Source organism: Sebastes fasciatus, chromosome 23 (genome assembly GCF_043250625.1).
Source record: "Sebastes fasciatus isolate fSebFas1 chromosome 23, fSebFas1.pri, whole genome shotgun sequence".
NCBI classification, from domain to species: domain Eukaryota; kingdom Metazoa; phylum Chordata; class Actinopteri; order Perciformes; family Sebastidae; genus Sebastes; species Sebastes fasciatus.
Genome location: NC_133817.1, coordinates 18,906,221 through 18,933,034, shown reverse-complemented (window position 1 = coordinate 18,933,034; position 26,814 = coordinate 18,906,221). Strand labels below are relative to the sequence as shown.

General features: G+C 40.9%; 3 protein-coding genes across 4 annotated transcripts; 2 read left to right on the top strand and 1 right to left on the bottom strand.

The window, feature by feature from the left end:
* The first annotated feature begins 822 nt into the window (after nt 1–822).
* LOC141762305 (THAP domain-containing protein 5-like) lies at nt 823–4,419 on the top strand. Of its 2 annotated transcripts, none has more exons than XM_074626363.1 (3): nt 823–1,031; nt 2,002–2,188; nt 2,462–4,419. In XM_074626363.1, exons 1-3 carry the CDS (start codon nt 946–948, stop codon nt 3,194–3,196), a joined length of 1,008 nt encoding a protein of 335 aa, XP_074482464.1. In that variant the 5' UTR covers nt 823–945; the 3' UTR covers nt 3,197–4,419. The 2 variants fall into 2 exon arrangements, with proteins under 2 accessions (XP_074482464.1, XP_074482465.1); XM_074626364.1 differs by having other exon boundaries at nt 910–1,063.
* Nucleotides 4,420–7,150: 2,731 nt separating this feature from the next.
* On the bottom strand, nt 7,151–8,223 carry avpr2l (arginine vasopressin receptor 2, like). Its single transcript, XM_074626424.1, has 2 exons — nt 7,389–8,223; nt 7,151–7,230 (listed from the first exon to the last, which is right to left on the bottom strand). Exons 1-2 carry the CDS (start codon nt 8,221–8,223, stop codon nt 7,151–7,153), a joined length of 915 nt encoding a protein of 304 aa, XP_074482525.1.
* Nucleotides 8,224–12,588: 4,365 nt separating this feature from the next.
* pnpla8 (patatin-like phospholipase domain containing 8) lies at nt 12,589–25,475 on the top strand. Its single transcript, XM_074626362.1, has 10 exons — nt 12,589–12,750; nt 15,520–16,684; nt 16,869–17,018; nt 17,148–17,299; nt 17,855–17,949; nt 18,544–18,715; nt 18,862–18,919; nt 19,164–19,358; nt 23,787–23,982; nt 24,160–25,475. Exons 2-10 carry the CDS (start codon nt 15,695–15,697, stop codon nt 24,432–24,434), a joined length of 2,283 nt encoding a protein of 760 aa, XP_074482463.1. The 5' UTR covers nt 12,589–12,750; nt 15,520–15,694; the 3' UTR covers nt 24,435–25,475.
* Nucleotides 25,476–26,814: the final 1,339 nt, after the last annotated feature.

Below are 26,814 nucleotides of genomic sequence, written 5' to 3'. Positions count from 1 at the left end.
TATATGATCCTCTTTTTTTTTTTTTTTAATTTTAGCTCTATTTAGGCAGAAGTGGCATTTCTCTTGTTGTCGTCTCGGTGTAAAACAAGTGTTAAATGCAAGGGTTGATCTCTAAGTTACTTTCGAACTCTAAGACCTCTGTGAATCGGGGTGATAGAGAGAAAATATGGTCTTCAACACCAATCTGTGAAAGGATTTCTTTAAAAAAAAAACTGTCAAGACTGTACACTTGGTATAAGCTTTCATGCAACTGTTTAGGAAAGAATCATCATAATTCAGCCTTTAAAAGAAAAAAAGAGAGATGCATCTTTTTTTCAGTTATTTAAAAAAACATGCAACATAGAGCTGTTTTTATTGTCTACATAAGATAAGGTCCTTCCTTCCAGCAGTTGTCAGACTCCACAACCAGCACTGCTCCCAGTAGACCACTAACACACCAAAAAAACTGACAATAACCTGATAGTTCCAGGTGGAATTTCATTCATTCATTCATTCATTCATTCATTCTCACTGTGCAATATCATTTTCCACTTGTGCAATTTTGTTAATAGTCTGTTTATTGTCAATACTGTATATACTGCTCCTATTTTTATACTTCCTTCTATTTAAATGGTTCATATTTTGTTACACTTTGTTTAGCTCTTCTTTTTTTACAGTGTTAGCTGATGCATCTTGTTTTTTTGCACTATCCCCTTTACTGCTGTACACTGCAAATGTCCCCACTGCGGGACTAATAAAGGAATATCTGATCTTATCTTAATGTCCCCTAGTTGTGCAACCGTTTGTCATCATAGATGGGACGTGTACTATCTTGGTAACGAAGTAAACGTCATTTCCGCTTTGAGAACGGCAACCCGGAAGTAACAGCTTACAAGTGGTGGTTTGTGTTTTCAAAAGCAACAAACTTGCCTCTGTGAAGTGTTTTCATGCAGTTTCACCGCAGTGATGCCCCGGTACTGCGCTGTGAAAGTGTGCTGTAACCGCGGAGGAACTGCGTCTAAACAAGAAAACAAGAGAGTCAGCTTCTACCCGTATGTTATTATGTTAATCTGCTTTCTTTAGGGTGTGTGTCTGAGTTTAAATAGTTGTTTGGTTTAGCTGTCAGTGTCCAATCTCTGTTATCATTAGCATCTTTAGTCAAAGATATGATTAGTTATAGAGGCAGTGAGAAGTTAACAATAATATCATGACAGTAGTGTGAGGTTATATAATGTATTGCTATGGTTACCTGCTTGTAATGGCACAAGGATTAGACTGTTGGACTGAATGTGGAGTAATGATGAACCTTACAAATAATGTGACATTCAAGTGACAGCTGATGCTGAAACCCATGATAGTTTCAGTAAGTTTCAAGAAAGTGGATCACATCAGTCCAGTTCTGAAGTCTCTACTCTGGCTCCCTGTCTCTCAGAGAATTGATTTCAAAATACTGCTGCTGGTTTACAAAGCACTAAATGGTATAGGGCCAAAATACATTTCTGATGTTCTGCTATGTTATGAACCATCCAGACCTCTCAGGTCATCTGGATCAGGTCTGCTTAGTGTCCCCAGAGTCAGAACTAAACATGCAGAAGAAGCAGCGTTCAGTTTTTATGCACCACATATCTGGAACAAGCTCCCAGAAACCTGCAGGACCAACTCCAACTCTGAGTTCTTTTAAATCAAAGATTAAAACTTTCTGTTTGCTGCCTTTTATGAAACCAGATAATGATCTTATACTGCACTAGAGCTTTTACTCTTGTGTGTTATATTTCTATTTTAGCTTCTATCCTAGCTTTTATTTTTAGCTTGTTTTTATTTTCTAATCTTTAATGTTTTTATAACTGTTTTAATTATGTCTTAATGTTCTTTTGCACTTTGTCGCAATGTTCTTCAATGTTTATGTAAAGCACTTTGAATTGCCCTGTTGCTGAAATGTGCTCTACAAATAAAGCTGCCTTGCCTTGCCTTTAGTTTCAAGCCAGCCTTTTACTTTATGTTGTTATCTCTCTCCCGACACAGGTTTCCCTTGCAAGACAAGTCCAGGCTTCAGAAATGGGTGGACAACATGAGACGGGAGGAGTGGTCCCCGAGTCGACATCAGTATCTCTGCAGCGAGCATTTTACAGAGGACTGCTTTGATATTCGATGGGGCATCCGCTACCTGAAGAACACGGCCGTCCCAACCGTATTTCCTTCCATTGAGGATGTATGTGTCTGTCTTGTTTCCCCTGTCTCAACATCGATCACAGATCTAACATGGAAGTAAGGGCTTACTGCACATCACAAAATTTAGCTCTGGACCAACTTATTGGTATATATTTAAACAATTTCTGAAAGAGGAAGAGCACTTTCACTTGCATAAAAGACCAAGAAGTTTTAGGTTCATTGAGATTTTCTGGTGTGCAACAAGCCTCTTCTTCATTTCGTATTATTATTTGCATTGCCTGTGATTGACCAGACGTATCTTATTTTATCTCAGGATGAAGAGAAAAAAGTTACACCCATTAAAAGAAGCCCCAAGGCCAAACCCAGGACTTTGGACATTGAGCCCACAGGATTTGACTCTCCTCTCAGCAAGAGGCCACTCATTTTGAGCAGAACATGCAAAAAGGTCCAGTCAAGTACGACAAACAGCACAGAGATGATATTTGAACCACCTCTGGTGTCGCTGGACACTGGCGTCACCTGTCATTCAGATCTCTTAGAGGTACGGACTGCTGCTTGTGAGTTACCAGGTGACGGTGGAACGCCAACAGTATCCTGCCTCGTACTGTCCCCACGCGATGAGCTGCATCCTGAAGAGCAGGCCGACTCGATTGTGACTGTGTTGTGCTGCGAGTCTCTCGGCCCTTTCTCGGATGGACGGGAAAATGTGGATGCCCTCCAAGCGGCGCTGGGCCAGGCTTTTAGCTTCGTCCCCGTGGAAACGGTCAAAGACAAAGCCTGCTTTTCGGAGGAGAGGGGACCCTGCGGGGGAGAGCACATTTGCTTTTACGAGCACTCGTACTGCAGGCCGGACACGGACAACGATCAGCTTTGGCGCAAGATCTTGAGTTTGCACTCGAAGATCTTGGAGCTGGATCGCAGGGAGGAGAGCACCGTGGCCAAAATCCATGCTCTGGAGACTGAGGTAGCCCGCCTGAAGAGAGACGGCGCTGTTTTTAAAGAGAAGCAGAACATTTTAGAAGATTATATATCCTCCATGCTGCTCTGATCTCGCAATCTGCGGACTTCTGAAATGAGATTGGTTACCATTATTTTGGTGATATGTTGCACATGCTCCAATACGTGAAGTACAGCAGCACAAACTGTCTTATAAAACTCTATTGGTACTCGTTGTTCTGCAACGTTTCTCTCATATCCATAAGCCTTTTTCCACAGCAAACATTTTGACATGTAACACCTGTGCTTTCCCACAATGTCAAGTCAAAATATCTGCTGTGAGAAAGGCCTATTGTATTATCTGTTTTGTCCATATGGGGGCACTGTATGACCGTCTTCAAAGCGTCACTGAAACATTGATTCTCAGCTGCTTGTTGCTATGCATTACTGATACATATTTATATGTTTACAATTTTTACATGATTGGATCTCAGTTGTGATTTCTACATCATCCTATAATTTATGAATGACTCACCACGAATCATGTCTGAAACCCTTTTTTTAAAACCTAGACACACAAACTGGGAAAAAAAATGATTAAGCTCTGGTATTTACTGGACTGGAACAGCTACTGCTCGATGTGTCGATGTACATCAAATCAATTCTCATTCACGTTCAAACAGCCCCAATCATACATGTAATGACAGTGACATCGGTGTTCGCCAGCAATCATGTCCACGGACGCAGAGGCTCATTTTCTCTCTGTGGCTGCGATTGATTGTCTGCTGGCGTCACACTGTCATTCTGTGCAGTCTCCTTCAAGTCCAAAATGTTCTGCTTCACAGAAAAAAATCAGCTGTGGATTTACTTTAAGTAGAATAAAGGGTATTGTTAACACGTTTCTTAAAGCGTGCGCTCCTCTCAGAGGGGGCTGTGTTTGTGTCCACTATGTCCCTGGTGATTGTTTTAAACCCGCCACAGTGACATGAACGTGAACCAGCTGCAGGATTTATCTCCCACTTTTCCACCCGTGGGCTCTGAATTAGTCATCATAGTATTTTGGTCAAGTGAGGTACCTAATCCTATTTGGAGCAGCTTTCCAGGATGAGATGCGCCATAGGCTGTCTCTACACAGTAGCAGGCCTGGTCACACAATCTGTGGAACAGTTTAGGGTTGATTGTCACCATGAGAAAACATTGTATTTTTAAACCTGTGATGAAAAGAGAAATCAACTGTCTGTGGTTGTGACAAGAGAGGGAAAAAAACACCTGTTATGATTTTAATTGAGCATAGCAAGGCTTTAATAACTTGGATTAAAAGGCTGCATACCCTCATGATGACATGATGGAGCTTTTGCTTGTGAGGCTAAATTGGTTTCAAATTAATTACAATATGATTGCTTGCACGTATGAAAGGATTTGTGAAGTGCAATATGAAATGACTCCTGGGTTTTGCATTACATGAAAAGGGTCACAAGATGATACATTTCCACGGCAAGGAACGACACCGACAAATATTATTAATGAAATGAAATTGCTGTAATCTCGTTGCTCCGCGTCTCGGCAGGAAAAACAAAACGACGTCATCGCCGTGCATTCGATTTGTCTCTTTGAGACTTGCGCTTATCTTTATAGGATTTGGTCCTTGGGAAGTACAGTGGAGTAATATTAATTGTTTCTGGAAATGCGCAATATTAAGTTACAAAGCCGTTCACAGCCAGGGTAATGTAACTGACGATCAATCAGAAAGGACTAAGGAATGAAATGTTCATAATGAAATAACAGGAATCAATACATAACAGACCCAACAATAAGGTTAAAGTAAAAGATTATATACAGAAGGCCTTACGATAATAGTCAATTCCGATAGGTGCTTTCCATCTATGCTACAGAAACAAATTAATTTCCCCCCGTCTGTTGCAGGCATATTGAAGAGGGGGACGTCAGTGCTGTAAGTAGTAAATTATCATTTATTTATTGTACTGAATATAACAAACCATATTGTTCAATGTTTACTTGTGATCAGACAAAAAAAGGCAAAGCAACACAAGCAGAAGGAAGAGATGCTGCAATTTACATTTTAATTACATAAGAAATATTTACAGAACATTAAAAATGAGTAGTCTGTGGATGATGAATAGTCTGGCATTATACTTCTCTGTATGTGTGTAGAAAGAAAATCCAGGTTTATGTCTCGACTTTTTTTTTTTCTAAAGCAGGTTTATTTTGAAAATCCTATTTCCTACAGCACTGCATAATGTACTGTGCTCTGTGTAAGTGTTGGTACGCTCGGGGAAAAGATGCTGGCATATTTTAGTATGCATTAAGCACCGTGTCTTAGCCTGTTTCACAGCTGCAAACTACTCTGCTAAAAACGTATAACATATGGGCTTTTCTTTCATGCATGATGGGATGTTTTATTTGTGAGATCGCTGAAACATTAACTGACAAAATACTGGAAGATGCTAAGAGAAAACCAAGCTAATATTCATACAGCAATGCTGACAGTCATCCAGTTAGATTCATACACAACTACATATATTTAAAACACAGGATCCATGATGGACTTTATCTGGAGTAAGTCGGGCCCTGGATTGTATCTCAGATAGGGCTGTCAATCGATTCAAATATTTAATCGTGATTAATCACATGATTGTCCATAGTTAATTGTGACATTTTTAATGTTAAAATGTACCTTAAAGGGAGATTTGTCAAGTATTTTATACTCTTATCAGCATGGGAGTGGACAAATGTGCTTGCTTTATGCAAATATATGTATATATTTATTGTTGGAAAATCAATTAACAATGCAAAACAATGATAAATATTGTCCAGAAACCCTCACAGGTACTGCATTTAGCATACAAAATATGCTCAAATCATAACATGGCAAACTCAAGTCCAACAGGCAACAACAGCTGTCAGTGTGTCAGTGTGCTGACTTGCCCAAAACTGCATGTGATTATCATAAAGTGGGCATGTCTGTAAAGGGGAGACTCGTGGGTACCCATAGAACCCATTTTCAGTCACATATCTTGAGGTCAGAGGTCAAGGGACCTCTTTGAAAATGGCCATGACAGTTTTTCCTCGCCAAAGTTTAGCACAAGTTTGGAGCGTTATTTAACCTCCATCACGACAAGCTAGTATGACATTGTTCCAATGGATTCCTGGGTTTTCTAGTTCTATCCCACTACAACCTAAAAATGGCAAACTGCGTTACTGCGTTAAAGAAATTAGTGGCGTTAAAACAAATTTGCGTTAACGCCTTAATATCATTTCAACTTTGACAGCCCTAATCTCAGGTGACATGTATTCCTTAACATGAAGCATGAGTAGCTACAGTAGTTCATGCAATTTTGTTTATATAAACTCGGAAAAAAAAGTTTGGAAACTTGTGTTTGGTGGATTATTTCTCTGTTGTTACAATGCTAACTGGCATTTCATTTTACATCTTTGGAAAGCCTGTTTATTCACCTTCACAATGATGTCCAACTTGTAAGGATCATGCATTTGTGTGATGAGCAGCACAGCTGATTATGTGGGTAGCGCCCAAGAAAAAATCGCCAAAATGCTCCGCCAATGGTAAACAGTGTATCTATCTAATAGTGACTCTTGTTTTGAGTTGTTTGGTGGATTGGATGATTGAACTCACCCGCTACTGAGGCTCCTGACGGTGTATTAAATGAATAAAGTGTAAAAGAGCCAATATGTCTTGTTTGTTCCTTGTTACTGATAGAGAGTTCAATCATCCAATCCACCAAACAACTCAAAACAAGAGTCACTACCAACAGGAGAATACACTGTTTACCATTGACGGAGCATTTTGGCAAATTTTTCATGGGCGCTACCCACATAATCATCTGTGCTGCTCATCCCACAAATGCATGATCCTTACAAGTTGGACATCATCGTGAAGGTAAATAAACAGGCTTTCCAACGATGTAAAATACAATGACCATTAGCATTGTAACAACAGAGAAATAATCCACCAAACACAAATTTCCAAACTTTTTTTTCCGAGTTTAGTAAAGATATATCAAAGGGTTAGTTCATGCATGTGTTTTTTCTAGCTATAGTAGAGATATATCCAGGGGTTGGTGCAGCTGTTGAGACTGGCCAGCAGCATGATGATGGCAAACACTGGACCTGTGAGATAAAGAAAGACAGACGGAGACAAAATGTGTAAAACAAACTACACTCTTAAAAAAGAGAGGACCGGAAAGGTGGCAGAAAAATATTCATTATAAATATATAAAATGTTATCTTTGGTCCTCAAAAGGATGGAGGACGTCATGTGGACAAACCTTGGGTAGGCGCACTGCTGGGGCTCCATACAGACCACAACTGGACCACAAAGAATGGGCTCCAACACACAGTATAAGTCATTATAATGACAAAAGTCATCTTCACAGTCTTCATCATGGCATTGGACACCCCCCCACCCTCGGTGCCCGCGCGCCCTGCCTGCAGAGCCTTCCTCTTCATGTTGAAGTAGATGGTGGTGCAGATTCTTATTTGGCAATAGAGCACAATGACCGCAGGCAGGATAAACACCGACAGGCTGATCCAGGTGATGTAGATCCTGCTGCCCCAGGGTTCTATAAACGTGGCCCAGCAGTCGAAACGGTTCTCCTCCACCTCCTGGAGGGAGAAGATGGAGATCTGAGGAGAGCTGAAGGCGAGAGAGATGATCCACGCTGCGCCTATGGAGAGGGATCTCCTAAACGAGCCCTTCAAGAAGGAAACCATGGGTTTACACACTGCATGGTACCGGTCTATGGTCATGGCTACTATCATGTAGGTGGAGGCGAACATCCCGACCACCTGCAGGTACTTCACGGAGCGGCACAGGAAGTCCGTGCCTCGGAACCTGTGCGTAATCTCCATGAGAAACTGCGGCAGGACTTGGAAAAAAGCCACCACCAGATCCGCCAAGCACAGGTGCAGCAGGAACAGCTGGGTCCTCTTCGTGTTCCTCTTGCGCTTCTTCAACAGTGTGCCCAAGAAGAAGAGGTTGCCACATGTTGCGAGGAAGAAAACCAAACCCAAGATGCCAGCTCTGAGGAGCGCAAAATGTGGCTCTCCATCCTCACCTGGTGGCTTCTCTGAGTTGTTGTTGTTGTTGCTGCTGGAACTCATTTCAATCCTGGTGTTTTTAATCCGTATGTCCAGTCACTTCTGGGTCCAATTAACGCGTCCGTACATTATCCAGGAGGATTGGGATATTGTAATGTTGGCGCAGAGGCATCTCCACATTTTCCTCCTTTTGCGCACGCGTTGCCAAGTGGCTGTGAGGAGGGGATGCCATCGACTTGAAGAAGTGGTGCAGGGGGGGACAACTGATTGTTTGTGTATGTCAAAAGCTTTACACTGACAAACATATTCAATACAACTAAAATTGAACCCAAATGATAAAAAAAAAATGATTTAAAGGTCCCATATTATAAAAAAGTTGCACTATATAAATGTTTTTTTTATTATAAAGCAGGCTAAAGTCCTATATAAATACTGTGAAAGTATAGAAACACTCAATCCACAGGGAAATACACACAGCCCGTATTCGGAAACTGAGCTTTTGAAACAAGCTGTCAGGATTTCTGCCCATTCGTGATGTCACGCATATACAAATATTTAGACCCTTGACACAATTTTAAATGTAAACATTCTAAATGTGTACCAGTTTATTTCCTGGTTGCAGTGTATGTGAATGTCAACAGCTGACAGGAAGTACACATGGACCCAAGCTGTTGCCTAGCAACGCAATTCTGTTGCAATTCTGTAAAAATGCACTAAAACGGAGCGTTTCAGACAGAGAGGGTAAATACAGGTATATTCAGGCAGACAGTGTGAGGAAAATAAAGATTTTTTTGAACATTACAGCATGTTAACATGTTCTAGTAGAAACACGAAATACAAGTATGAACCTGAAAATGAGCATGATATGGGACCTTTAAACCACATGTACCATAATGTAATCATCAAACCCATAACCTCAAAATGCACACTGAAATCCAAACACATTTCCCTCCCTGAACCTTTAATTATTAATCTAACTCTTCTTCAGAATTAGATCTCTAATGGCTCTTTAACAAGTGCTAAACTATCTGTATCCTGTCATGGATTACACATATTTACCTTATAATGCAGTAAACAGATGCTCAGGTGTATTACTACTTTCTGTATTAGACAATAATGAGCTCATGCTCTGTAAGTATTATTTAGTAGTGTTATATAGTAAAAAATATCCATGTTTTATCCTCGAACTTCCCATATAAATGATTAGCAAGAATTAATGGTGTAAACAAAACTATACTACTATACTTAATAATTGCACTAGGAGTTTCCATAAAAACTCTGACCTTTACATTGTGGAGACAGAGAGAAGAAATGTAGGCTGAGAGCTGAAAGGAATTACAGCTTACTGTACTGTCACTCACAAATAAATGTAATGTGTGCACCTCACTTTGTGGAGTGTGTGGCCCATCATATGAGTTGAAGGTTGTCGAGCAGCACAAATGACTCATATTCAGGCTACAGCTGAATTTACGGAAGAAATATGACTATTTTGTACTTTCATAGGGCTTGCAAGAGACATGTTAAAGGTCCCATATCATGCTCATTTTCAGGTTCATACTTGTATTTTGTGTTTCTAAAAGAACATATTAGCATTCTGTAATGTTAAAAAAAAACTTTATTTTCCTCATACTGTCTGTCTGAATATACCTGCATTTACCCTCTGTCTAAAACGCTCTGTTTTAGTGCATTTCAACGGAATTGCGTCGCTAGGCAACAGTTTGGGTCCACGTTTAATTCCTGTCAGCTGATGTTATTTACATACACTGCAACAGGAAATAAACTGGGACACATTTAGAATGTTTACGTTTAAAACCGTGTAATGGTGTAAATATTGTATGTTTGTGACATCACAATTGGAAGAAATCCTAACGGTTTGTTTCAAACGCACAGTTTCTGAATACGGGCTGTGTGTGTTTCTCCGTATATTGAGTGTTTTGATAGTTTAACAGTATTGATATAGCACTTAAACCTGCTTTTTAATATAGAAAACCTGAAAATCTCACTTTTTACAATATGACACCTTTAAAAAGCAGCAGAGGCCAAGATATCCTGACTTTTATTCTATAATTGCACCTGCAGTTCCCATAATGCAACTCAATTGCTTCTTTCAGTATATCCTGGTGGTCTGTTCAATGCCCGCAAGACCTGTCACAGAATGTGAAGGCAGTGGGCTAGCTACCAGTACAGTAGATGACAGGGACATGTACAGTAATCACCATGTTGGAGCAGTGGCAACAAAAGAAAAAGCTATAATAATGGCGCCACCAGCCATGTCAAATGTAGCATACTTTCTAGGTCAAGACAGGATGTTCGTACTGCACAATAAAATGTGGCGTGGGCGTGAAGCAGAAACCAATGACAGTATTTCCATCCTTTGTCATACCCTCTTGCCTCCTGCTGCCTATGGCAAGAGAATCGAAGTTGTTTGTTCTTGAAGAACTGCAGGCAATGCTTCTAAAGTAATTGCAATAGTTGACGCAATGCTATTCTGACTTTCTATCTATTTTGCCCCCATGCTGTGCCTATATGACGCAAAACAATATACAATAGTATGCTTCAATGGCAGTGGCACATTTTATCTTTCCACATTACCATCTGAGCATAACCAATCTACTTTCTACACATATCTACCATTAACAATGATTACCTGTGATATTGATACTGATATATTTATATATACGGCTATGTAAAGCCGCCACTGTGCCTCTCAAGTGAATTTCAAGTGTGAACAAGATCAGTTTGAAAAAGACACCTCCACACGTATTAATCTTTTACCAGGGCAGCCACTTGCCTGTATCTGTCACATGGTGCTAGACATATTATTATCATTAGTACAGCCTTCATCCATTGTCACCTGCGGCCCACACAAAGCTAACTGATGGTATAACTCAACTTTTGCTGGCTTCAATTCACTTGTTTCATTTGGACTGCAAAATGCTCAGGAAGTGAATTGTTGAGAACTATTATTTGGGAAAAAAAATCTATTGTGCATTGGCTCACATCTGCTGCGTCACCCCACTGACTTAAAAGCCATTTTGAACAATAGGGATTGATTGACAAGCGTGTGTGTATGTGTGCATGATATTCGAGAAAGAGCCAGTTAATAGCTTTTAAATAGATCATTTATACGACACCTTCTCACACAATCATATATCTTATACTGTATATGTTCTTAATGTATATGTTCTTAATATGCCTGTATTATGTTCTTAATATGCCTTGTACAAAGTATTTCTTATATATGTACATTCATACTTCCCGATATGTATATGTTCTTAATATGCCCTTGTACAAAGTATTTCCTTTTATAATTGTAGCAAAAAGCATTTCACACGATTGCATCTAATAGGCCTTTTTCACTAAAGATATTTTGACTTTTCACAGCAGGAAAAGCACAGGTGTAAATAATGAAATTAATGACGGCTGAATTCAATTTAGCTGCTTTGATTTCAGGGTGCTGGTATCGTGCATGCTGGCTCACTGTCACTCTCACTGGGACACTTGAATAGAACAGAGCCACCGTTAATGTTATGCACACACCTGTGCTTTGTGCAGCATTGCATTAGGTATTGATAGAACTTGGGAATTAAACATGGGTTTCATTAACTTTAATATATTTTCTCTCAAAGAATAAAGTACAGTACGTGGTCGGCATGGAGCTCGACTCTCTGGTGACGGTGGCAGAGGAAAGAATACTCAACAGACTACTGGCCATACTGGACAATGCCAGCCATCCTCTGCACGCCGTCATCACCAAACAGAGGAGCTTGTTTAGGGGCAGGCTGCTGCTCCTCCACAAAGGATTTCCCGAGTCTGTCTGTGGAGCACAGACAGACTCAGGAAATGCTTTGTCCCCTGAGCCATCAAACTGTACAACACCTCTCTAGAGAGGAGGGGGACAAAGGAGTATGGTCTGCAGGACAGATAATAATGCACACAGTGCACTTTCATAGACTAAGCTACTGGAGTTATCCTGCACTATACTCATTTTTAACAGTCTCTTCTGCACTATATTCACTTTTTTTAATAGTCGTGTATCACAGCTGTTACCCTGCACTATATTCAGTTTTAACAGTTTTTTCATCTCCTTGTATTTTTATATCTGGTATATTTTTTGTACTTTGCACTACTAACTTTTTTACTGCCTTTTTACTAACATGTTTTGCACTATGGAACTGTGATGCTGGAAACTTGAATTTCCCTTAGGATCAATAAAGTTTCTTTCTATCTATCTATCTATCTATCTATCTATCTATCTATCTATCTATCTATCTATCTATCTATCTATCTATCTATCTATCTATCTATACTGTGCTGTGGATTATTGATATCTTTAAATTGTAATTGTTCCTTTTTTTTTGCAGTGAAATGTGTTGTTTTTATTCCAAAGATGATTTGTCGACACCTAGTGGCATAAATAAAGCATTGCACTGTTACAGGGCTCAATGCGTCACTTCCGCTTCTCTTCCTGTTTATTTTCTCTAACTAGCACCACGCATACATACATACATACATACATACATACATGTAGCAGCACCACACTGAATGAAACGTTTGTGGCAACATATTTGACGGTCTTTGCTTCGTATGGTAAGAAACAAGTTTTGTTTATTTCTTGTGACATTGCGTAAAAACCTGACACTATCCTCTCTATTAGATAGCTAACAGCAGCTAATGCAATGCTAACGCTTCTATGTAGCTACACATTGCACGTCAGCTGTCTGCCTAGATGGCATGCTCGCTTTCAAACATCATAGTGAAGAGCTCTTTATTTGTTTTATTAAAGCATATTATCTAATACAAAGGGCTTCGGTGTCTTGAATACGTTAGCTTAACGTGACTGTCACTATGAGGTTCAACAAAACGTACTGATAGCCTGACAGCTAACTAGCCTTCTTGTTTAAGCTATCAAACGTGACTTTATAATTGATTGATCTCATTAGATCAGGTGTCCCTAAACAACCTGCAGCTCTGGAGCTACATGCTTCTCTTCAGCTCCTCTCCAGTGGCTCCCTGTGGATTTATAAACATGGAAATGAATAACTGTTTTTTGTTTATATTTTCTTTTTTATTTATCATTGTTTTAGGTCTATGGTACGACGGAGTATGTCCAGTATTAGGGCCACATTGAGGAAAAAATCTGAGATTTCGAGAATAAAGTCATAATATTATGAAAATAAGGTCATAGGTTTAAGAGAAAAAAGTTGTAATATTATGAAAATAAATTCTTAATATTATAAAGTAGTAATTTTACGTGTTATTTTCTTTTTTTCTTGTAAAGTTATGACTTAATTCTCATAATATTACGACTTTATTCTTGTAATATTACAACGTTTTTCTCGTAAATTTATGACTTAATTCTCGTAAATTTATGACTTTATTCTGTAAATCTCAGATGTTTTTTCCCTCAATGTGGCCCTAATACTCCATAGTACAATGTCTCTTTGGCCCTCACTGCATTAGACTTATATACTATATACTTAAACTATAAACTGTGTTACCTTCATCACAATGATCAAATGTTTTGCGGCTCCAGACAGATTTTTTTATAATTTTTTTTTTGCCTAAAATGTCTCTTTTGATAGTAAACGTTGCTGACCCCTGCATTAGGGCAAATAAAGCCCGTATGTGTGATTTAATACTGCAAACATTTAGTTAGCAAGTTGACTTTTATTTTAGGAAGGATCCAGAGATCTTCTTCTGGGTGGTTGGTCTGTATCTATCTATCTAGCTATCCTGGCTTCATGCCAAGTGGTAAATGGTCCACCGCTTTTTGGAGCCACTTCTTGCTGTCAATAACCTCCGCCAGCCACTTCTCTCTGAACCGGCTCCTCCCGGGTGTGTGCACCAGTCGGTTTGACTCCACCACGAAGCGCACCTCCACGGGCACAGTGGGGGGTTTCACGTTAGAGATGTCCACGGCGAAGTAGACGCTGGCTGTGCCCTGGATGGGCTTCCTGGGGGTCGGGGTGCTGAAGCGGGCCTGGTAGTGGTAGAAGGTGTGATGCTCCTCGTCGGTGAGGTAGAGGAAGTCCAGACAGTGGATCCAGCAGGGTTGCAGCTCCCATGTTTGGATATACTCTCTGATCTGCTTTACACCCACTTCCACTGTAAAGTCTTTGCTAGCAACCCAGTTAATAGTCTTCATCTCAGTGTCCGGAGGGGAGTCATCCTCCTGCTCCTTGGTGTCAGTGTGGTGGCGTCTCTCCAGCAAAGCGTTCACAAGATGAGCTGACTCTGTCCTGAAATACATTGTTAATGAATGTCTTCCAGCTCGTCTTCGTAGCAATAAACAGCATACAGGGCCTCTGGGAGGTTTTAGCGAAGTTGCTTGAAAGCTTGTTGTCGTATCTGTTTTGTTGCTGAGACAGTTTCCATGGCTACCAGGAAGCGTGGGGTGGCACATGGAGCCCTCTGTTGGCCCAATGCTTTCCCTATAATGTTCTGCCTAGATAACAGACATGAGTAGGTATATGACAACTTTTAAAAAAACACTATCCAAGATAAGAAAACAGGTTACAGGTCGGGGTGTGTAGCCTGCAGAAAATACCACTGTGGAATAATTTAGAGATATATTAGAAGTAAGAAAAAGGTCAGATTACTAATCTTGTTTGTCACCATCAAACTCAGCAAGCAAAAAAAAAAAAACAGTGTGACAGAAAGATGAGTGGTGACGACAGGGTAAGGCTAAGAAGGCCGGAGCTGACACCACATCCAGTGTTTTGACTCTTTTTCCGCTTTGCAAATATTTAGAAGAGTAAATAAGATAAGATAAGATAAGATGAACCTTTATTAATCTCCGGAGGGAAATTCAGGTGTCAAAGCAGCAACATCAGCAAACAGAGTGAAACACAGGAGAGGTAAAGGTATACAAAAACAATAAATAGAGATATAAAAGATACAGAGTGAATGGGTGAACATAGTGTGTACAGTCCGTCAATAAATAAATGTAGTATGTACAATAAATAAATGTAATATGTACATATGTGCAGTCTATAAAGTGGTATATAGGATGTATAGTGTAAAGTAAGTGTAAAGTGCGCCAGTGGTTAGAGTCCAAGATGGTTGCAGATAGTGCATGTTTAAAGTTCTTAAAGTCCTCATAGTTCTCATATGGGGGTCAGCCTTGGTTGTGGAGCCTGATGGCTACCAGCATGAAGGACTGACCCAGGCTCTTTGTGTTGTGCCGAGGGGGGATGAGTCTGTGGCTGAAGGTGCTCCTCATCTTGACTAGCTCATCGTGGAGGGGGTGGGAGGAGTTCTCCAGGTAGCGTCCAGCAGTGTAATATGCTTGCTCCTCTGAAAAAGGTGGTTTTCTTTTAAATAATTTTCTTTTCAATCTTTTTCTTTTTCTTTCAGAAAACATCAGAACAAGCAGCAACATTGCTAGTTCCCTCTAAAAATGGATTTTCTTCCAAAACCTGCTGGTGGCAGATAAGTCTGCCAGAATGCGGCATCGTTTTACACGGACCTCATCCAGTCGCCTGATTGACTTCAAGTTCTCCACTGCCATTCCGAGTGAGCCAGCAAACGCATGTCGCGAATCAGGACCACACTCGACAGTGTCACCAAGGCCGTAGGCAGCACAGACCTCATCTCCAAGTTCTCTCGCTTCAAGCCTGGCAGCGCCGCAGTCGACAGCACCCATGCGGAAAAGGTTCCGGGCAAAGCCGAGACCTTAACCTCGAACAACAACGCAGATACGGCCTCGTCGCCTGACACCAGCATGAAAGAAGAAGAAGAAGGTGAGAGGAACACGGTGAAGGAGGAAGAGTCAGACAAGCCACGGCAGCAAGTTACAGAAAATCCTTTTGTTGCCACAAAGAAGTCCACACCCAGTTTAGCTTCAGCAACGAATGCGTCTGCATCAAGCTCTTCCTCGACTGTGGCTAAACAAACCATGCAGCTGTTTCACCCAGCGGCTCTGTCCACCAACATGGATGACACCTACAAAAATCTTGCTCAGCACATCAATAGTTACTTTGGCACCAGCACACAAGAGGAAGGAGGAGACGCCAGGCCACCGCAGCAGCACAGAGAAGGGGATGATCCTGTGTCTGAGCCCACCTTCAGCGCCGTTGCTCAGACAACTAGGGACCACATTCCTATTTTGTCTCCAGTGGCAGAGGCTAAAAGTATTGAAGCACCCACTACCTCTCCTCCCGCTACCTCTCCGTCTCCTTCTCCACCAGAAAAGCTCAGTCCTCCATCAGGGAAGCCCTCCTCGGACATCCCTGCTACTGAAAGTGCAGCTCAGTCCGTCCCCGTGCCTGCTACCTCCCCTAAAAAAGGCTTCACCCGCTATCTTTCCTACCCTCGGCCCAGCGTTCAGGCGTTTGTCGGCAACTACATCGCACCCCTGGTCCCCAAATTCAGAGGTGAGTCCAAAAGTGTTGCAGCTAAAAAAGACACGTCTTCAGTAGTCGCTGTGGAAGAGCCCACTGTGGACAAGGCAGGAGAGAAGACAGCCAGCGAAGAGGAGAAAGCGGATAAAGTGAAACAGCTGTTGACTCAAAGAGAGAAGGTAAGGCACTCAGTATGGCTCTAATGAAAGTTGAATGCAAGGGGCCAAAAATCAAAATGGCAAACAATCATTTCTGTGATTTCACTTGGTATTGCTAGGACATTTTTTAAATAAAATCTGTTTGAGGCCTTATATCTAACAGATGGTCCTAATGTTTTGTACATGGTGTGTATTTGTCATGTAGATAACAGCCAGGGTGAGTGTAGATAACAGGACCAGAACCCTTGCGAAAGGCCTGCAGAGAGTCACTGACATCAAGCTCCTCACCAGTCGAGTGGAGGAGCTCAGCTATCACCTCCTGGAGTACCCCGAGACGCGAGGTGTAGCTATCAAGGTTAGTGTGTATCACTGTCACAATTTCTTTTTAACAAAACCCTGCAGCTCAGTTTGATGTCAGATGTGTTGCACAGTGCTCAAATGATTTTGGAAATTGTTGGAAATTCAGTATGTTTGTGACCTTTAGGAGAGTGTGCTGCCCTGCTTGCTGCGATTACGCCAGGCCAGAGACCTCCCTCTTCAGTCTTCTGTGAGAGAAGCACTGGCCCTGGTTGGCTACAACGAACCAGTCAAAGGCAGAGGAATTCGGGTCCTGGCCATAGACGGAGGTGGAACAAGGTAAAGCTATACCAGGGGGAAAATGTGAAAGTAAAAAAGAAAGTATCCAAGTCATTTTCATAAAAAAAAACTCCTTAAAGGTGCTAAATTTGATATCCAGAGCATTAATATAGCAGCAAACAACTATTTGCTATGTAAAGATATAATGTTAGTGTGGTAATATCTCCCTGTGTGTTGTAATCTGAGCTTCTTCTTGCTTTGTTGAGAAAGCTGAGCCGGCCGTGCGTGCTTTTAGTGCACATTTGTGCATGGAAGCATTCCCCACTGGCTAGCTCACGCTTACGCTCTGTACTGCTTTCATACAGCGGTTACACATGATAACGTCGTCCCGCCCGACGGCGTCGTCGCAGAAGCGTAGCACCCAGCCTCGAGTTCCCCATCAAGTAAACAACGTTATCTCTGTCAGCACTTTCGCCGTTCAGTGCTCGTCGTCGCCATGCTGATAGCCTTTTAGAGGCAATAGAAATGCTCCCAATCCTGTATTTAGCACCTTGAAAATGTATTCCTTATAAATATTACATGTCTAGGTTTGTAAACATTGTGCCTTTGTTACAGGGGACTGCTGGCCCTGCAGACTCTCCATAAACTGCAAAACCTGACTGGCAAACGAGTCCACCAGTTGTTCGACTACATCTGTGGAGTCAGCACAGGTATGTAGTCATCACTGTTTAGTGTTTGTGGGGTTTTTTCTCACTCTTTTTTTTTTTATTTATTAATTTTTTATTTTATCTTTATTTTACCAGGATATTCCCATTTAGATTGAAAACGTCTTATTCAAGGGAGTCCTGGCCATGAAAAGTTTCACAGAAAAACACAACATCAGACTTAAAACAAACCGCAAATTGCATCAACCAATGAAATAGCAGTGTTGTTCAGTAACAGGACATGTACATTCAAATAGTCAAATAGTCCTTAATCCTGTTTTAAAATCTTCCAAGCTTATAAAATGACTCTATAGCTCACACCAAGATGAGTACTTTCACCAAAGACAGTGTGGGTTCGAGGAATGATGTACATAATTTGTCTGTACGACCAAAGGTTGCAGCTACTGATAGTTTTAGGAGTCAGTAGAGAACATGCAGAAGGAGGCAGTTTGTGTATTATGACCTTATAAAGAAAAATGTACCAGTGTTCCATTCTACGGTTGTATTCTCGAACACTAACCCCACAAGGGAATGTATGTTATCTCCCGATACTCCCTTGCTCACTGGCACATCACACTTTCTCCTCTCGTCTTTCTTTAGGTGCGATTCTGGCGTTCATGCTGGGTATATTTCAGATCCCCTTAGAGGAGTGCGAGGAGATGTACAGGAAGCTGGGCTCGGATGTCTTCAAACAGAATGTCATCGTTGGAACCGTAAAGATGGGCTGGAGCCACGCTTTCTATGACAGCGAGATATGGGAAAACATCCTCAAGTTAGTCTGCAGGACTCTCATCCTTTCCCCCCCCCCCCCTGTCTTTCCATTCCTTTACAATTCTCTTTCAGCCTTGATTTCAAAGACACTGGGGTAGTCTATATTTAGTTGCCTGTATCTTTAATCTGTTTTTATATTTACTTTAGGGAACGGATGGGTGAGGGGCGTATGATTGAGAGTGCCAGGGACCCCGACTGCCCCAAAGTAAGCCACATGTCTTTTCAGCTCTACACTGTTTAATGTGTGCATGGGTTAATTTTATTTGAGGATGTTCATACAAAGAGACACACAAATGCTCATTTTTTTTAGATCAAAATAATTAAAACATTTTTAAAATTGTTTTATTTTTATTTATTTTTACAGCAAAACACCAGCTTGTTGAAGTGCTGTAAAAATATAGAAGACCTGGCATGTTCCTCTCTAAATATGCCCTCTGTGTGTCCACCAGGTGTCAGCAGTGAGCACCATTGTGAACAGGGGTTTACCTCTGAAGGCCTACGCGTTTAGGAACTACAGACTTATGCCAGGAGTGAGATCCCACTACCTCGGAGACTGCAACCACAAAATGTGGCAGGCTATCAGGGCCTCGTCTGCCGCCCCGGGCTACTTCCAGGAATTTGTCCTGGGAAAAGACCTCCATCAGGTACGACACGGAACTGAGAGAACTGGGAGATACCTTTGCCAAATTTAGCTCAGTTTAGTTTAGTCATCTGAATTTAAATATTGAAGTTTGATAAAGGAGGCTGATAATAACACGGGTTGCAGAATAGATGATAGCATTAGGGTGTTGCCAGATGTAATTTTATCCAAAAATGCAGCAACGTGATCAATAATGTTCTGACATTGTCCTTGGAGATGATTTTTTTTTTTTCATTTGCATCAGCATTAGCAGTGGTGCAGATCGCCATAGTGATCAAAGAAGTCACATTTCTCTGAGAGCCCTAGTTTATTGTGAGAGGGTAATTTCCTGGAAATTTGAGCAATTAATAAACTTCCGCTGTGGCACTGCATTGCCTCGTGCCAAGGACAGAAGCACTACACTGCACTCTGTGCGTGTGTGTGTGTGTGTGTGTGTGTGTGTGTGTGTGTGTGTACACATCAAGGGTATGCGTGTAGATTTGTTTCACTTTTCCAAACCCATAACCTTGAAGGCATCGTCTCCTCTTGCTGTCAAGAGTCTCAGAGAAAGTGAACAGAATGAGATGGAGGTAGAGAGAGAGTCCTTGGACCCACCCTGTGCCCCCTAAACATCAAAGGCCTCGTCGTCACATGACTTAGCCTGCCTTCCTCCAGAGAATTGGAAAACTTGTGATGTGCTCCTGCCTGGCAGACCAACACTGTCTAAAAGCTTTATTCAGGTGGTCCAAAATGGAAAAAAATACTTATAATATAATAATAATAATTGATATGTTTTCAATGTAGTAGTGTCTCACTACAAGCCTATGTTTGCCCCTTAAACAGTGTCCTGCTGAAGTATGTTTGAGGAAGACAATAGAGTGCTAGAGGAATTAGTCCTAAAACCTGGAAATTAGTTAGTATTTTACCTCCAGTTCCCTCGTCTCCAAGTCAAAGGATTTCTTTGAATGGCTTTTTAGTTAGACGCTTGAAATAAGGTCTGTGGTTAACATTTAAGAGATTTTAACATTTTGCTCTACAATATAAAATATGTCAGTAAATATCCCCCTCGTGAATTTTGAAGCTTTTATATGTCTTTAAAAAAGGCGGTTGCTAACAAGTGGCTAAATGAGACTACAAAACGTCATCACGCCAACTCGTCCGCCTTTACAGCCTCGTTGTGTATTCTCGCGCTCATGCGACCGTGGTGTAGTTCGTTTATAGCCTAACGTTAGTTTTTTACTTCTGGCGATTGCATTCACACTTCAAAAATCATAAAAATTGTGTTCATTTATGGAGATTATCTTGCTGAGCAAAACGTGTAAGTATCATAAACATTTGTTTGCCACAGAGCTTATTTTCCGCAATAATCCAAAACCCAGTGGAAAAATCCCATTGGCCTTTTTTCAAGGGAACCCAGGGTGATTCCAACTTCCAGGTTGGCCTACAAATATACGTCATCCCTTCACCGCTCTATACTGCTACTCCTGACTTCCTATTAAATTAAATGTCTAAGTGACACACTCTGCAGCTGGATAAATGACTCCTTTGCGTTCTCACACTGACTAATGACATAGTGCATTAGGTAATGGATGCTAGCTTGTTTTTCTTTTTTAAAGGTTAAAAAATGGTAGATTATATAGGTTAAGTGGGAGGTCATTGAATGAAAAGCAGGCTGTTGAGGCATCTGATAAATGACTACAGTGTTTGTAGCATTAATGTATTTTGCTTTCTGCCACTATGATCTTTTATAATGCGTGGGTCCATACCACAGAGCACCTTTTATTTTATGATTATTAGGCCAGATATCTTTGGATGGTCTTTATGGGCAGCAATTATGCTCACGGCTTAGCTTCATTTTGATAACCTACTTAGGCTAAATTAGCCTTGTCCCTGCTTCTGACAAGTATTTCTCTCCCCTGCCATTTCCTAATGCGAGAGTCCTATTAGACAGCCCTTTACAGTGTTTAGTCAGTAACACACCCTAATCTCCAATAGCACTCTGCATGTTTACAGACCTAAGCCTTCATTCTCCTCTGCATTTAGAATGAAAACACAAACTACTAATTTAGCAAAGTAACAAATGTAACAGCAACCTCTAACCCCGAAAACTCATGTGATGTTTGCTACTAATGTATCAACAAGACAGAAATCTGATCATATTCGATATTGGCATGCTAAATGGCAATTTGACATTATCTGAGCAGTCTCCAGCTAAAAGGATTATTCCATAGGAGCAAGATAGCATGAGATGGAGCCATCAGTTTTGAATTAGCTGTTATTACATGAACTGAGGATCTCTACTGCATATAATAATGTGATGTTGATTTATATATATATGGTTCAGATATGACTTCCATCTCTAATGCAAGTTGTGTTTTATTTCCATTTGCATTAGGGCTGGGTAATATGATGATATCCATCGTCAAAACAATATAAACATGTCTATTGTTTATATTTTTCTATATCATTTCTATTGCTAGGCCTGTATTTATTTATTTTTTCTGTATAATTTCACTTAAAACTGTTCATTTTGCTCTCAAGTTCTTAAAATTAGAAAATAATTTTCATTTGTAAAGTATTTAATATCACACAGGAGTATAAAAAAAATAAGCTTTATCGTGTGGTTATTTCATATAGACTCTTTATGTATTGAATAACCAGAAAAGATGCTATATCGTGATATAAATCATTATCCAGATATGAAATTACCTTTATCATGATAGAAGATTTTGGCCATATCGCCCAGCCCTGATTTGCACGTATAATATGCTTTTGTGTGATCTGTTTGCACATTTCTGTCCCCGTTCACATGTCTGCGGAAAGTATCTGTTTGGAGTTGTTTCCCATGGACTGGGATGGAAAGATGGAAAGTGAATGAGTTGTGTGTGTGTGTGTGTGTGTGTGTGTGTGTTATTCTCCACATTCCTCTTGGAGCTGCATAGTGTTCCATTGACAGTTTGAGCTACCGTTGCCACCCACCGGTCTCACTACTACTCTAGTTTTCAGCACTAGAAGCGGTATTTCTCAGGAGAAATAAATATATATACACATAAGCGGAGTGGAGAGACTCTCTCAGACTCAATGGAGAGGTCAAATTTAACTATTTCTCCCTGAGATTGCAGTTCTTTATTATAGCAAACTATTATTATTATTAGGCCACAGCAGTCATTTGCCTGCGTGAGGAATTTTTTATGTGTTGTGATTGGATGCAGGCTGGATGCCATTCAGTGAGGTGAGACCTCCAGGGTGAGAGGTTGAGGGTCAGAGCTGAGGAGCAGCTGTGTAATTAACCTGCTGTCTCCAGAGTGCCAACTGTGTTCCACTGTTTCAATAGCTTACACCTGAGGGTAAACAGCTTCATAATTAGGCTAGGAATGATATGTTTTAGGCAGTATTGTCCCATAATAATACAAGGACAGCAGAGTGGACCAGGACCAAGATATGAAGCCTATTTAGGTATTTCTCTCCTGCTTCTTGGGGTATTTGTCAGCCCCATGTTTATTGGGTCTGCCTCTGTGTGTGGTTGTTTGCTTTATCCCTAAAGAAAGAGCGGATTTAAGCTTTTTTGGATACTCTTCTACTGCCCACCCCTCGTAGAGGCGTGGAAATGACCTTTACCCCGGCTCTGCTGGGGAGGGTCGGACCTCTGGTGTGCCACACTCTCCATCTCTATTAATCCGAGCCAAAAGCCCTTCAGTGGTTGGACGTGGCCCAAAACTGGACTCGGGGAAAGACTGAGAATGAGAGTGTTTAGCACTAAATCGGTCCAGGCAACCATTCAGCTTGATTGTCCTCTTTCTGTCATTGTTGGCACCATTTTAGATCAGCGACTCTTTCATGAACCCAGTAACATTATTTAGAGATAAAAACACGGAATTAGCTTTTAAATTAAGTCAGTCAAGATTTGACTCTATGCTGTATCAACCAAAGCTAAATTCAGAGTAATGCAGCAATTAGACTCTTTATTTAGCTGAATTCCCGACCAAATTACTCAAAGAAAATGACTTATTTTAGCTGCTGATAGCTGCTAAAAAAGACAGCGTTTCCTACTTGTTTACTTCTGAATAAACGGGGCTGTTTGCCAGAGCAGCACATCTCTGGCCAGGGAGCTTCTTTTCCTCCGGGCCAAAGCTGTGCCGCTCTGGGACAGCCTGTCCACTTCACCTCATTTGTCCCCTAAAGGCTGTCACAACAAATATATTAAAACTGGAGGCACATTCTATACATACAAAGTGTCTTATATGTGCATTCACCTTGTGCTTAGTAAGCATATTTGACTGATGCAACGCTGAAGGTGACTTTACAGTTTTGGAATCCATCTGCTGTGCCTCACTTGCACTGGAAATAAGACATGATACATGCTACAATTGGGTTACTTTGCCAGTCTTCCTTCATTTCATTGGTGGTTCTCCTTCCCTTTATAATTTTCCTTCCAATCTGTCTCCTCCTTTAGGATGGAGGACTCCTAATCAACAATCCCACAGCACTGGCCATCCATGAGTGCAAGTGTCTGTGGCCCAACACACCACTGCAGTGTGTATTGTCACTGGGCACCGGACGACACGAGACGGCGGTCCAGAACAGCACGAACTACACGAGCCTCAAGACAAAGCTCAGCCACGTCATCAGCAGTGCCACCGACACCGAGGGTAAGTCCACACAAAATGTTGCCTGCGTGTGTTTGACGTCCCACACACATTTATTTATAAAGCACAGATTAGAGGCGTTGCGGCAGTGTGATATTCAGTCTCTTGAAATATAAACCAAAAGAGGAACTGCCTCTTTGCTAACTAAAGGCTCCCCCCCCCCTGCCATCCTTATTTCAGAGGTGCATACCATGCTGGACGCACTCCTGCCCCCCGACACCTACTTCCGCTTCAACCCCTACATGAGCGAGGACATCCCGCTGAACGAGAGCCGCATGGAGAAGCTGAACTTCCTGAAGGGCGAGGGGGAGCGCTACCTGGAGCGCAACGAGGCCAAGCTGAGGAAGGCGGCCAGCGTGCTGGGCCAGGAGAAGAGCACCATCCAGAAGCTGGCCGAGTGGGCCAAGCTCAAGGCCGAAATGTACGAGGGCCTCCCCTTCGCCTCCAAGCTGTAGTTATCGGCTTGGCAACAGTGTGACGACGAGTGAGTTTTTAAGGTAAGAAGAGTGTAAAAACTCTCAAGACGTGATAGATTAGGGGGCGAACTGGACACATACTAAATAATTTGTTTACTTGGTTTGATCATCATCTACCTAACACTAAAAGGACTGTTTGAGAAATTTATAACTATGATTATTCATTAAAAAAAAGACAATACTATACTGTAAATAATGCTGTGAAATTACAAATTGTTCTGTGTGGGACAGAATGTGTCTGATGGAGACAGAATAATGATGAAATCATTCACTTGAATGATCAGAGAAAGGAAATGTATGTTCGTAAAAGTATGAATTTTAAGCTTGTTAAAAGTTTTGGTTGACTGAACGCACAAAGACGGTAATGTGACACCAACCATTTTATGAAGAATAATGGTAATATAATAACTAGCTATTATGTAAAAAAAAAAAAAAAAAAGAAGACTGATCATGTCCATTTGCATTTCCAGTAACTTGAATATTGTACAATAAGATGTAATTAGTACATGGTTGCACAGTGAGTACATAAACATGACTGCCTATTTCTGACACTGTACAGAAGAAAGACCTCATGCACTTTGTAAAATAGAGTTCTTAACCAAGAAAATGTAAATAATACTTGAAGTAATTATGAATTATTTGAGCTCTCTTGCTAGAATATAAGAATACGACGAAAGAAACGATGCTGATTTCTTAATTTCGCTGTGCCGTAGTGGCACATACAGACACGGAACTCAGTAATCTGCATTCTGATACTTTATCATCAGTATCGGAACAGTTTTCCTCATGATGCAAAGCATGTTGTCCTTTATGGCCCATTATTCAGTTGCCTTTTACCTTGCTCAAGCCTGAATTCCTCAGCCCTCAATGTTGTTGTTGCACACTTTATACATTTGACACTTTTTACATTGTGAGAATCCTAAATGCCCCGATTCTTCCCTTCTTTATTGATGGTGAAATGCAAAAAAGAAAATGTCATGAAAAATAAAACTTGGGTTTCAAATTCTGTTTTGCTTTTGACCTCTGACCTCTGTATGATTTGTTTTAAATTCTATTTATAAATTTAGTGGGTTGGGAATATATTCCACAGTATGTATGTTATTAGTATGTTATGTTATTTTATCTAGTGCCACACACGTAACACAAACGCATCACTTAGAGCCCTACACAATAGAGTTGTCACGAAGGAATGTGAAGTGTCTTCCTATGATGAATTGCCTTTTTTCTACCGATTGCTCACATCGATTTTCTGCTTTATTGTTTTGATCCCATTGAAGATCCACTCAAATTCCATAGCGTCATTCCTCCCAGTCACACTGTTGTTACCCCAATCAACGTGAACAATGGGCCACGAGGAGGCATACCTACAAACCTCCGCAACAATGACAGATGACAGAAAGATATAGAATGATACGTCTTGACTTATGCCTCACTTTTGGTTTCAAACTGTCAAAGTTATAACTGGCTTGACTGATAGATTGATGACCCTTTTTTCAATGCCAGCTTGAGCTTCACCCAAACGTCCAGGTCTGATTTATGGCTGTGTTGCCTCCACTTGGCCTTGCTCTAGAAGGGTCTTTTCAGCGGGTAAACGCTGATAGATCCTACAAGAGTATCTAGGTTGGAAGCTGAGAACATGGCAGAAAATGTGTGAAAATGTGTTTCTGAGACGAGTGGGTGCCTGGAAGTCTAAGTTTACTGTTACTAAGGACTTCTTGGGGGCTGATGGGATGTTGGATTATTATACATTTTAGTTTAGGTGCATGGAAAAATCTTAAAAGAAAAAGTGTGTTATGAGAGTATGACCTTATAATACCATATAAACAGACAGACTGGCCAGTGATGTTACTGAACCGTTTTCATCGGGAAAAATGTTTTTTTGTAGGGGGAATCTAATCTCCGTAGATTATAAACGCTTGAATTTAAAAACAATTCATTGAAATTGGTTGAGAAATGTAAACGTTGTTGTGCTTTTGATCCAGAAAAACGGCAGCTCCCCCGTTCACATGTATGTGTTTGGCCAGTCCTGACCTCCCCAATATGGCGGTGACGTTGACGTACGATCCAAAGGCCAATGAGGCATCTTCGTATATATATATCTATGGTTGGACACACTATTCTTTAAAAGGGTCAGTTCACCCAAATCACAAAACATACATATTTAGCAGAAAGTTTCAGTCTATTCTTCGGTTTCCCTGAAAAAATTGAGGTGAAATGCATTTTTCAATGCATAATCAATGAGCAGCACAAACGCATTTCCTTTCACCTACGTTGTTTTGTGTTGGCGTAAGAAGGCGGATACTTCTAAAGTGAATACTTCAAAAACAAGGGCACGTAAAGCTGAAACTATCTGAATGAC

Excerpts from the sequence above, each read along its gene's own strand:
- LOC141762305 (XM_074626363.1), top strand. The coding sequence starts at position 946 with ATGCCCCGGTACTGCGCTGTGAAAGTGTGCTGTAACCGCGGAGGAACT. Across the intron at positions 1,032-2,001 it reads AAGAGAGTCAGCTTCTACCC|GTTTCCCTTGCAAGACAAGT; the intron begins GTATGTTATTAT and ends CTCCCGACACAG. Across the intron at positions 2,189-2,461 it reads TATTTCCTTCCATTGAGGAT|GATGAAGAGAAAAAAGTTAC; the intron begins GTATGTGTCTGT and ends ATTTTATCTCAG.
- pnpla8 (XM_074626362.1), top strand. The coding sequence starts at position 15,695 with ATGTCGCGAATCAGGACCACACTCGACAGTGTCACCAAGGCCGTAGGC. Across the intron at positions 16,685-16,868 it reads TGTTGACTCAAAGAGAGAAG|ATAACAGCCAGGGTGAGTGT; the intron begins GTAAGGCACTCA and ends TTTGTCATGTAG. Across the intron at positions 17,019-17,147 it reads CGCGAGGTGTAGCTATCAAG|GAGAGTGTGCTGCCCTGCTT; the intron begins GTTAGTGTGTAT and ends TGTGACCTTTAG.
- avpr2l (XM_074626424.1), bottom strand. The coding sequence starts at position 8,223 with ATGAGTTCCAGCAGCAACAACAACAACAACTCAGAGAAGCCACCAGGT. Across the intron at positions 7,231-7,388 it reads CAGCAGTGCGCCTACCCAAG|GTCCAGTGTTTGCCATCATC; the intron begins GTTTGTCCACAT and ends TTTATCTCACAG.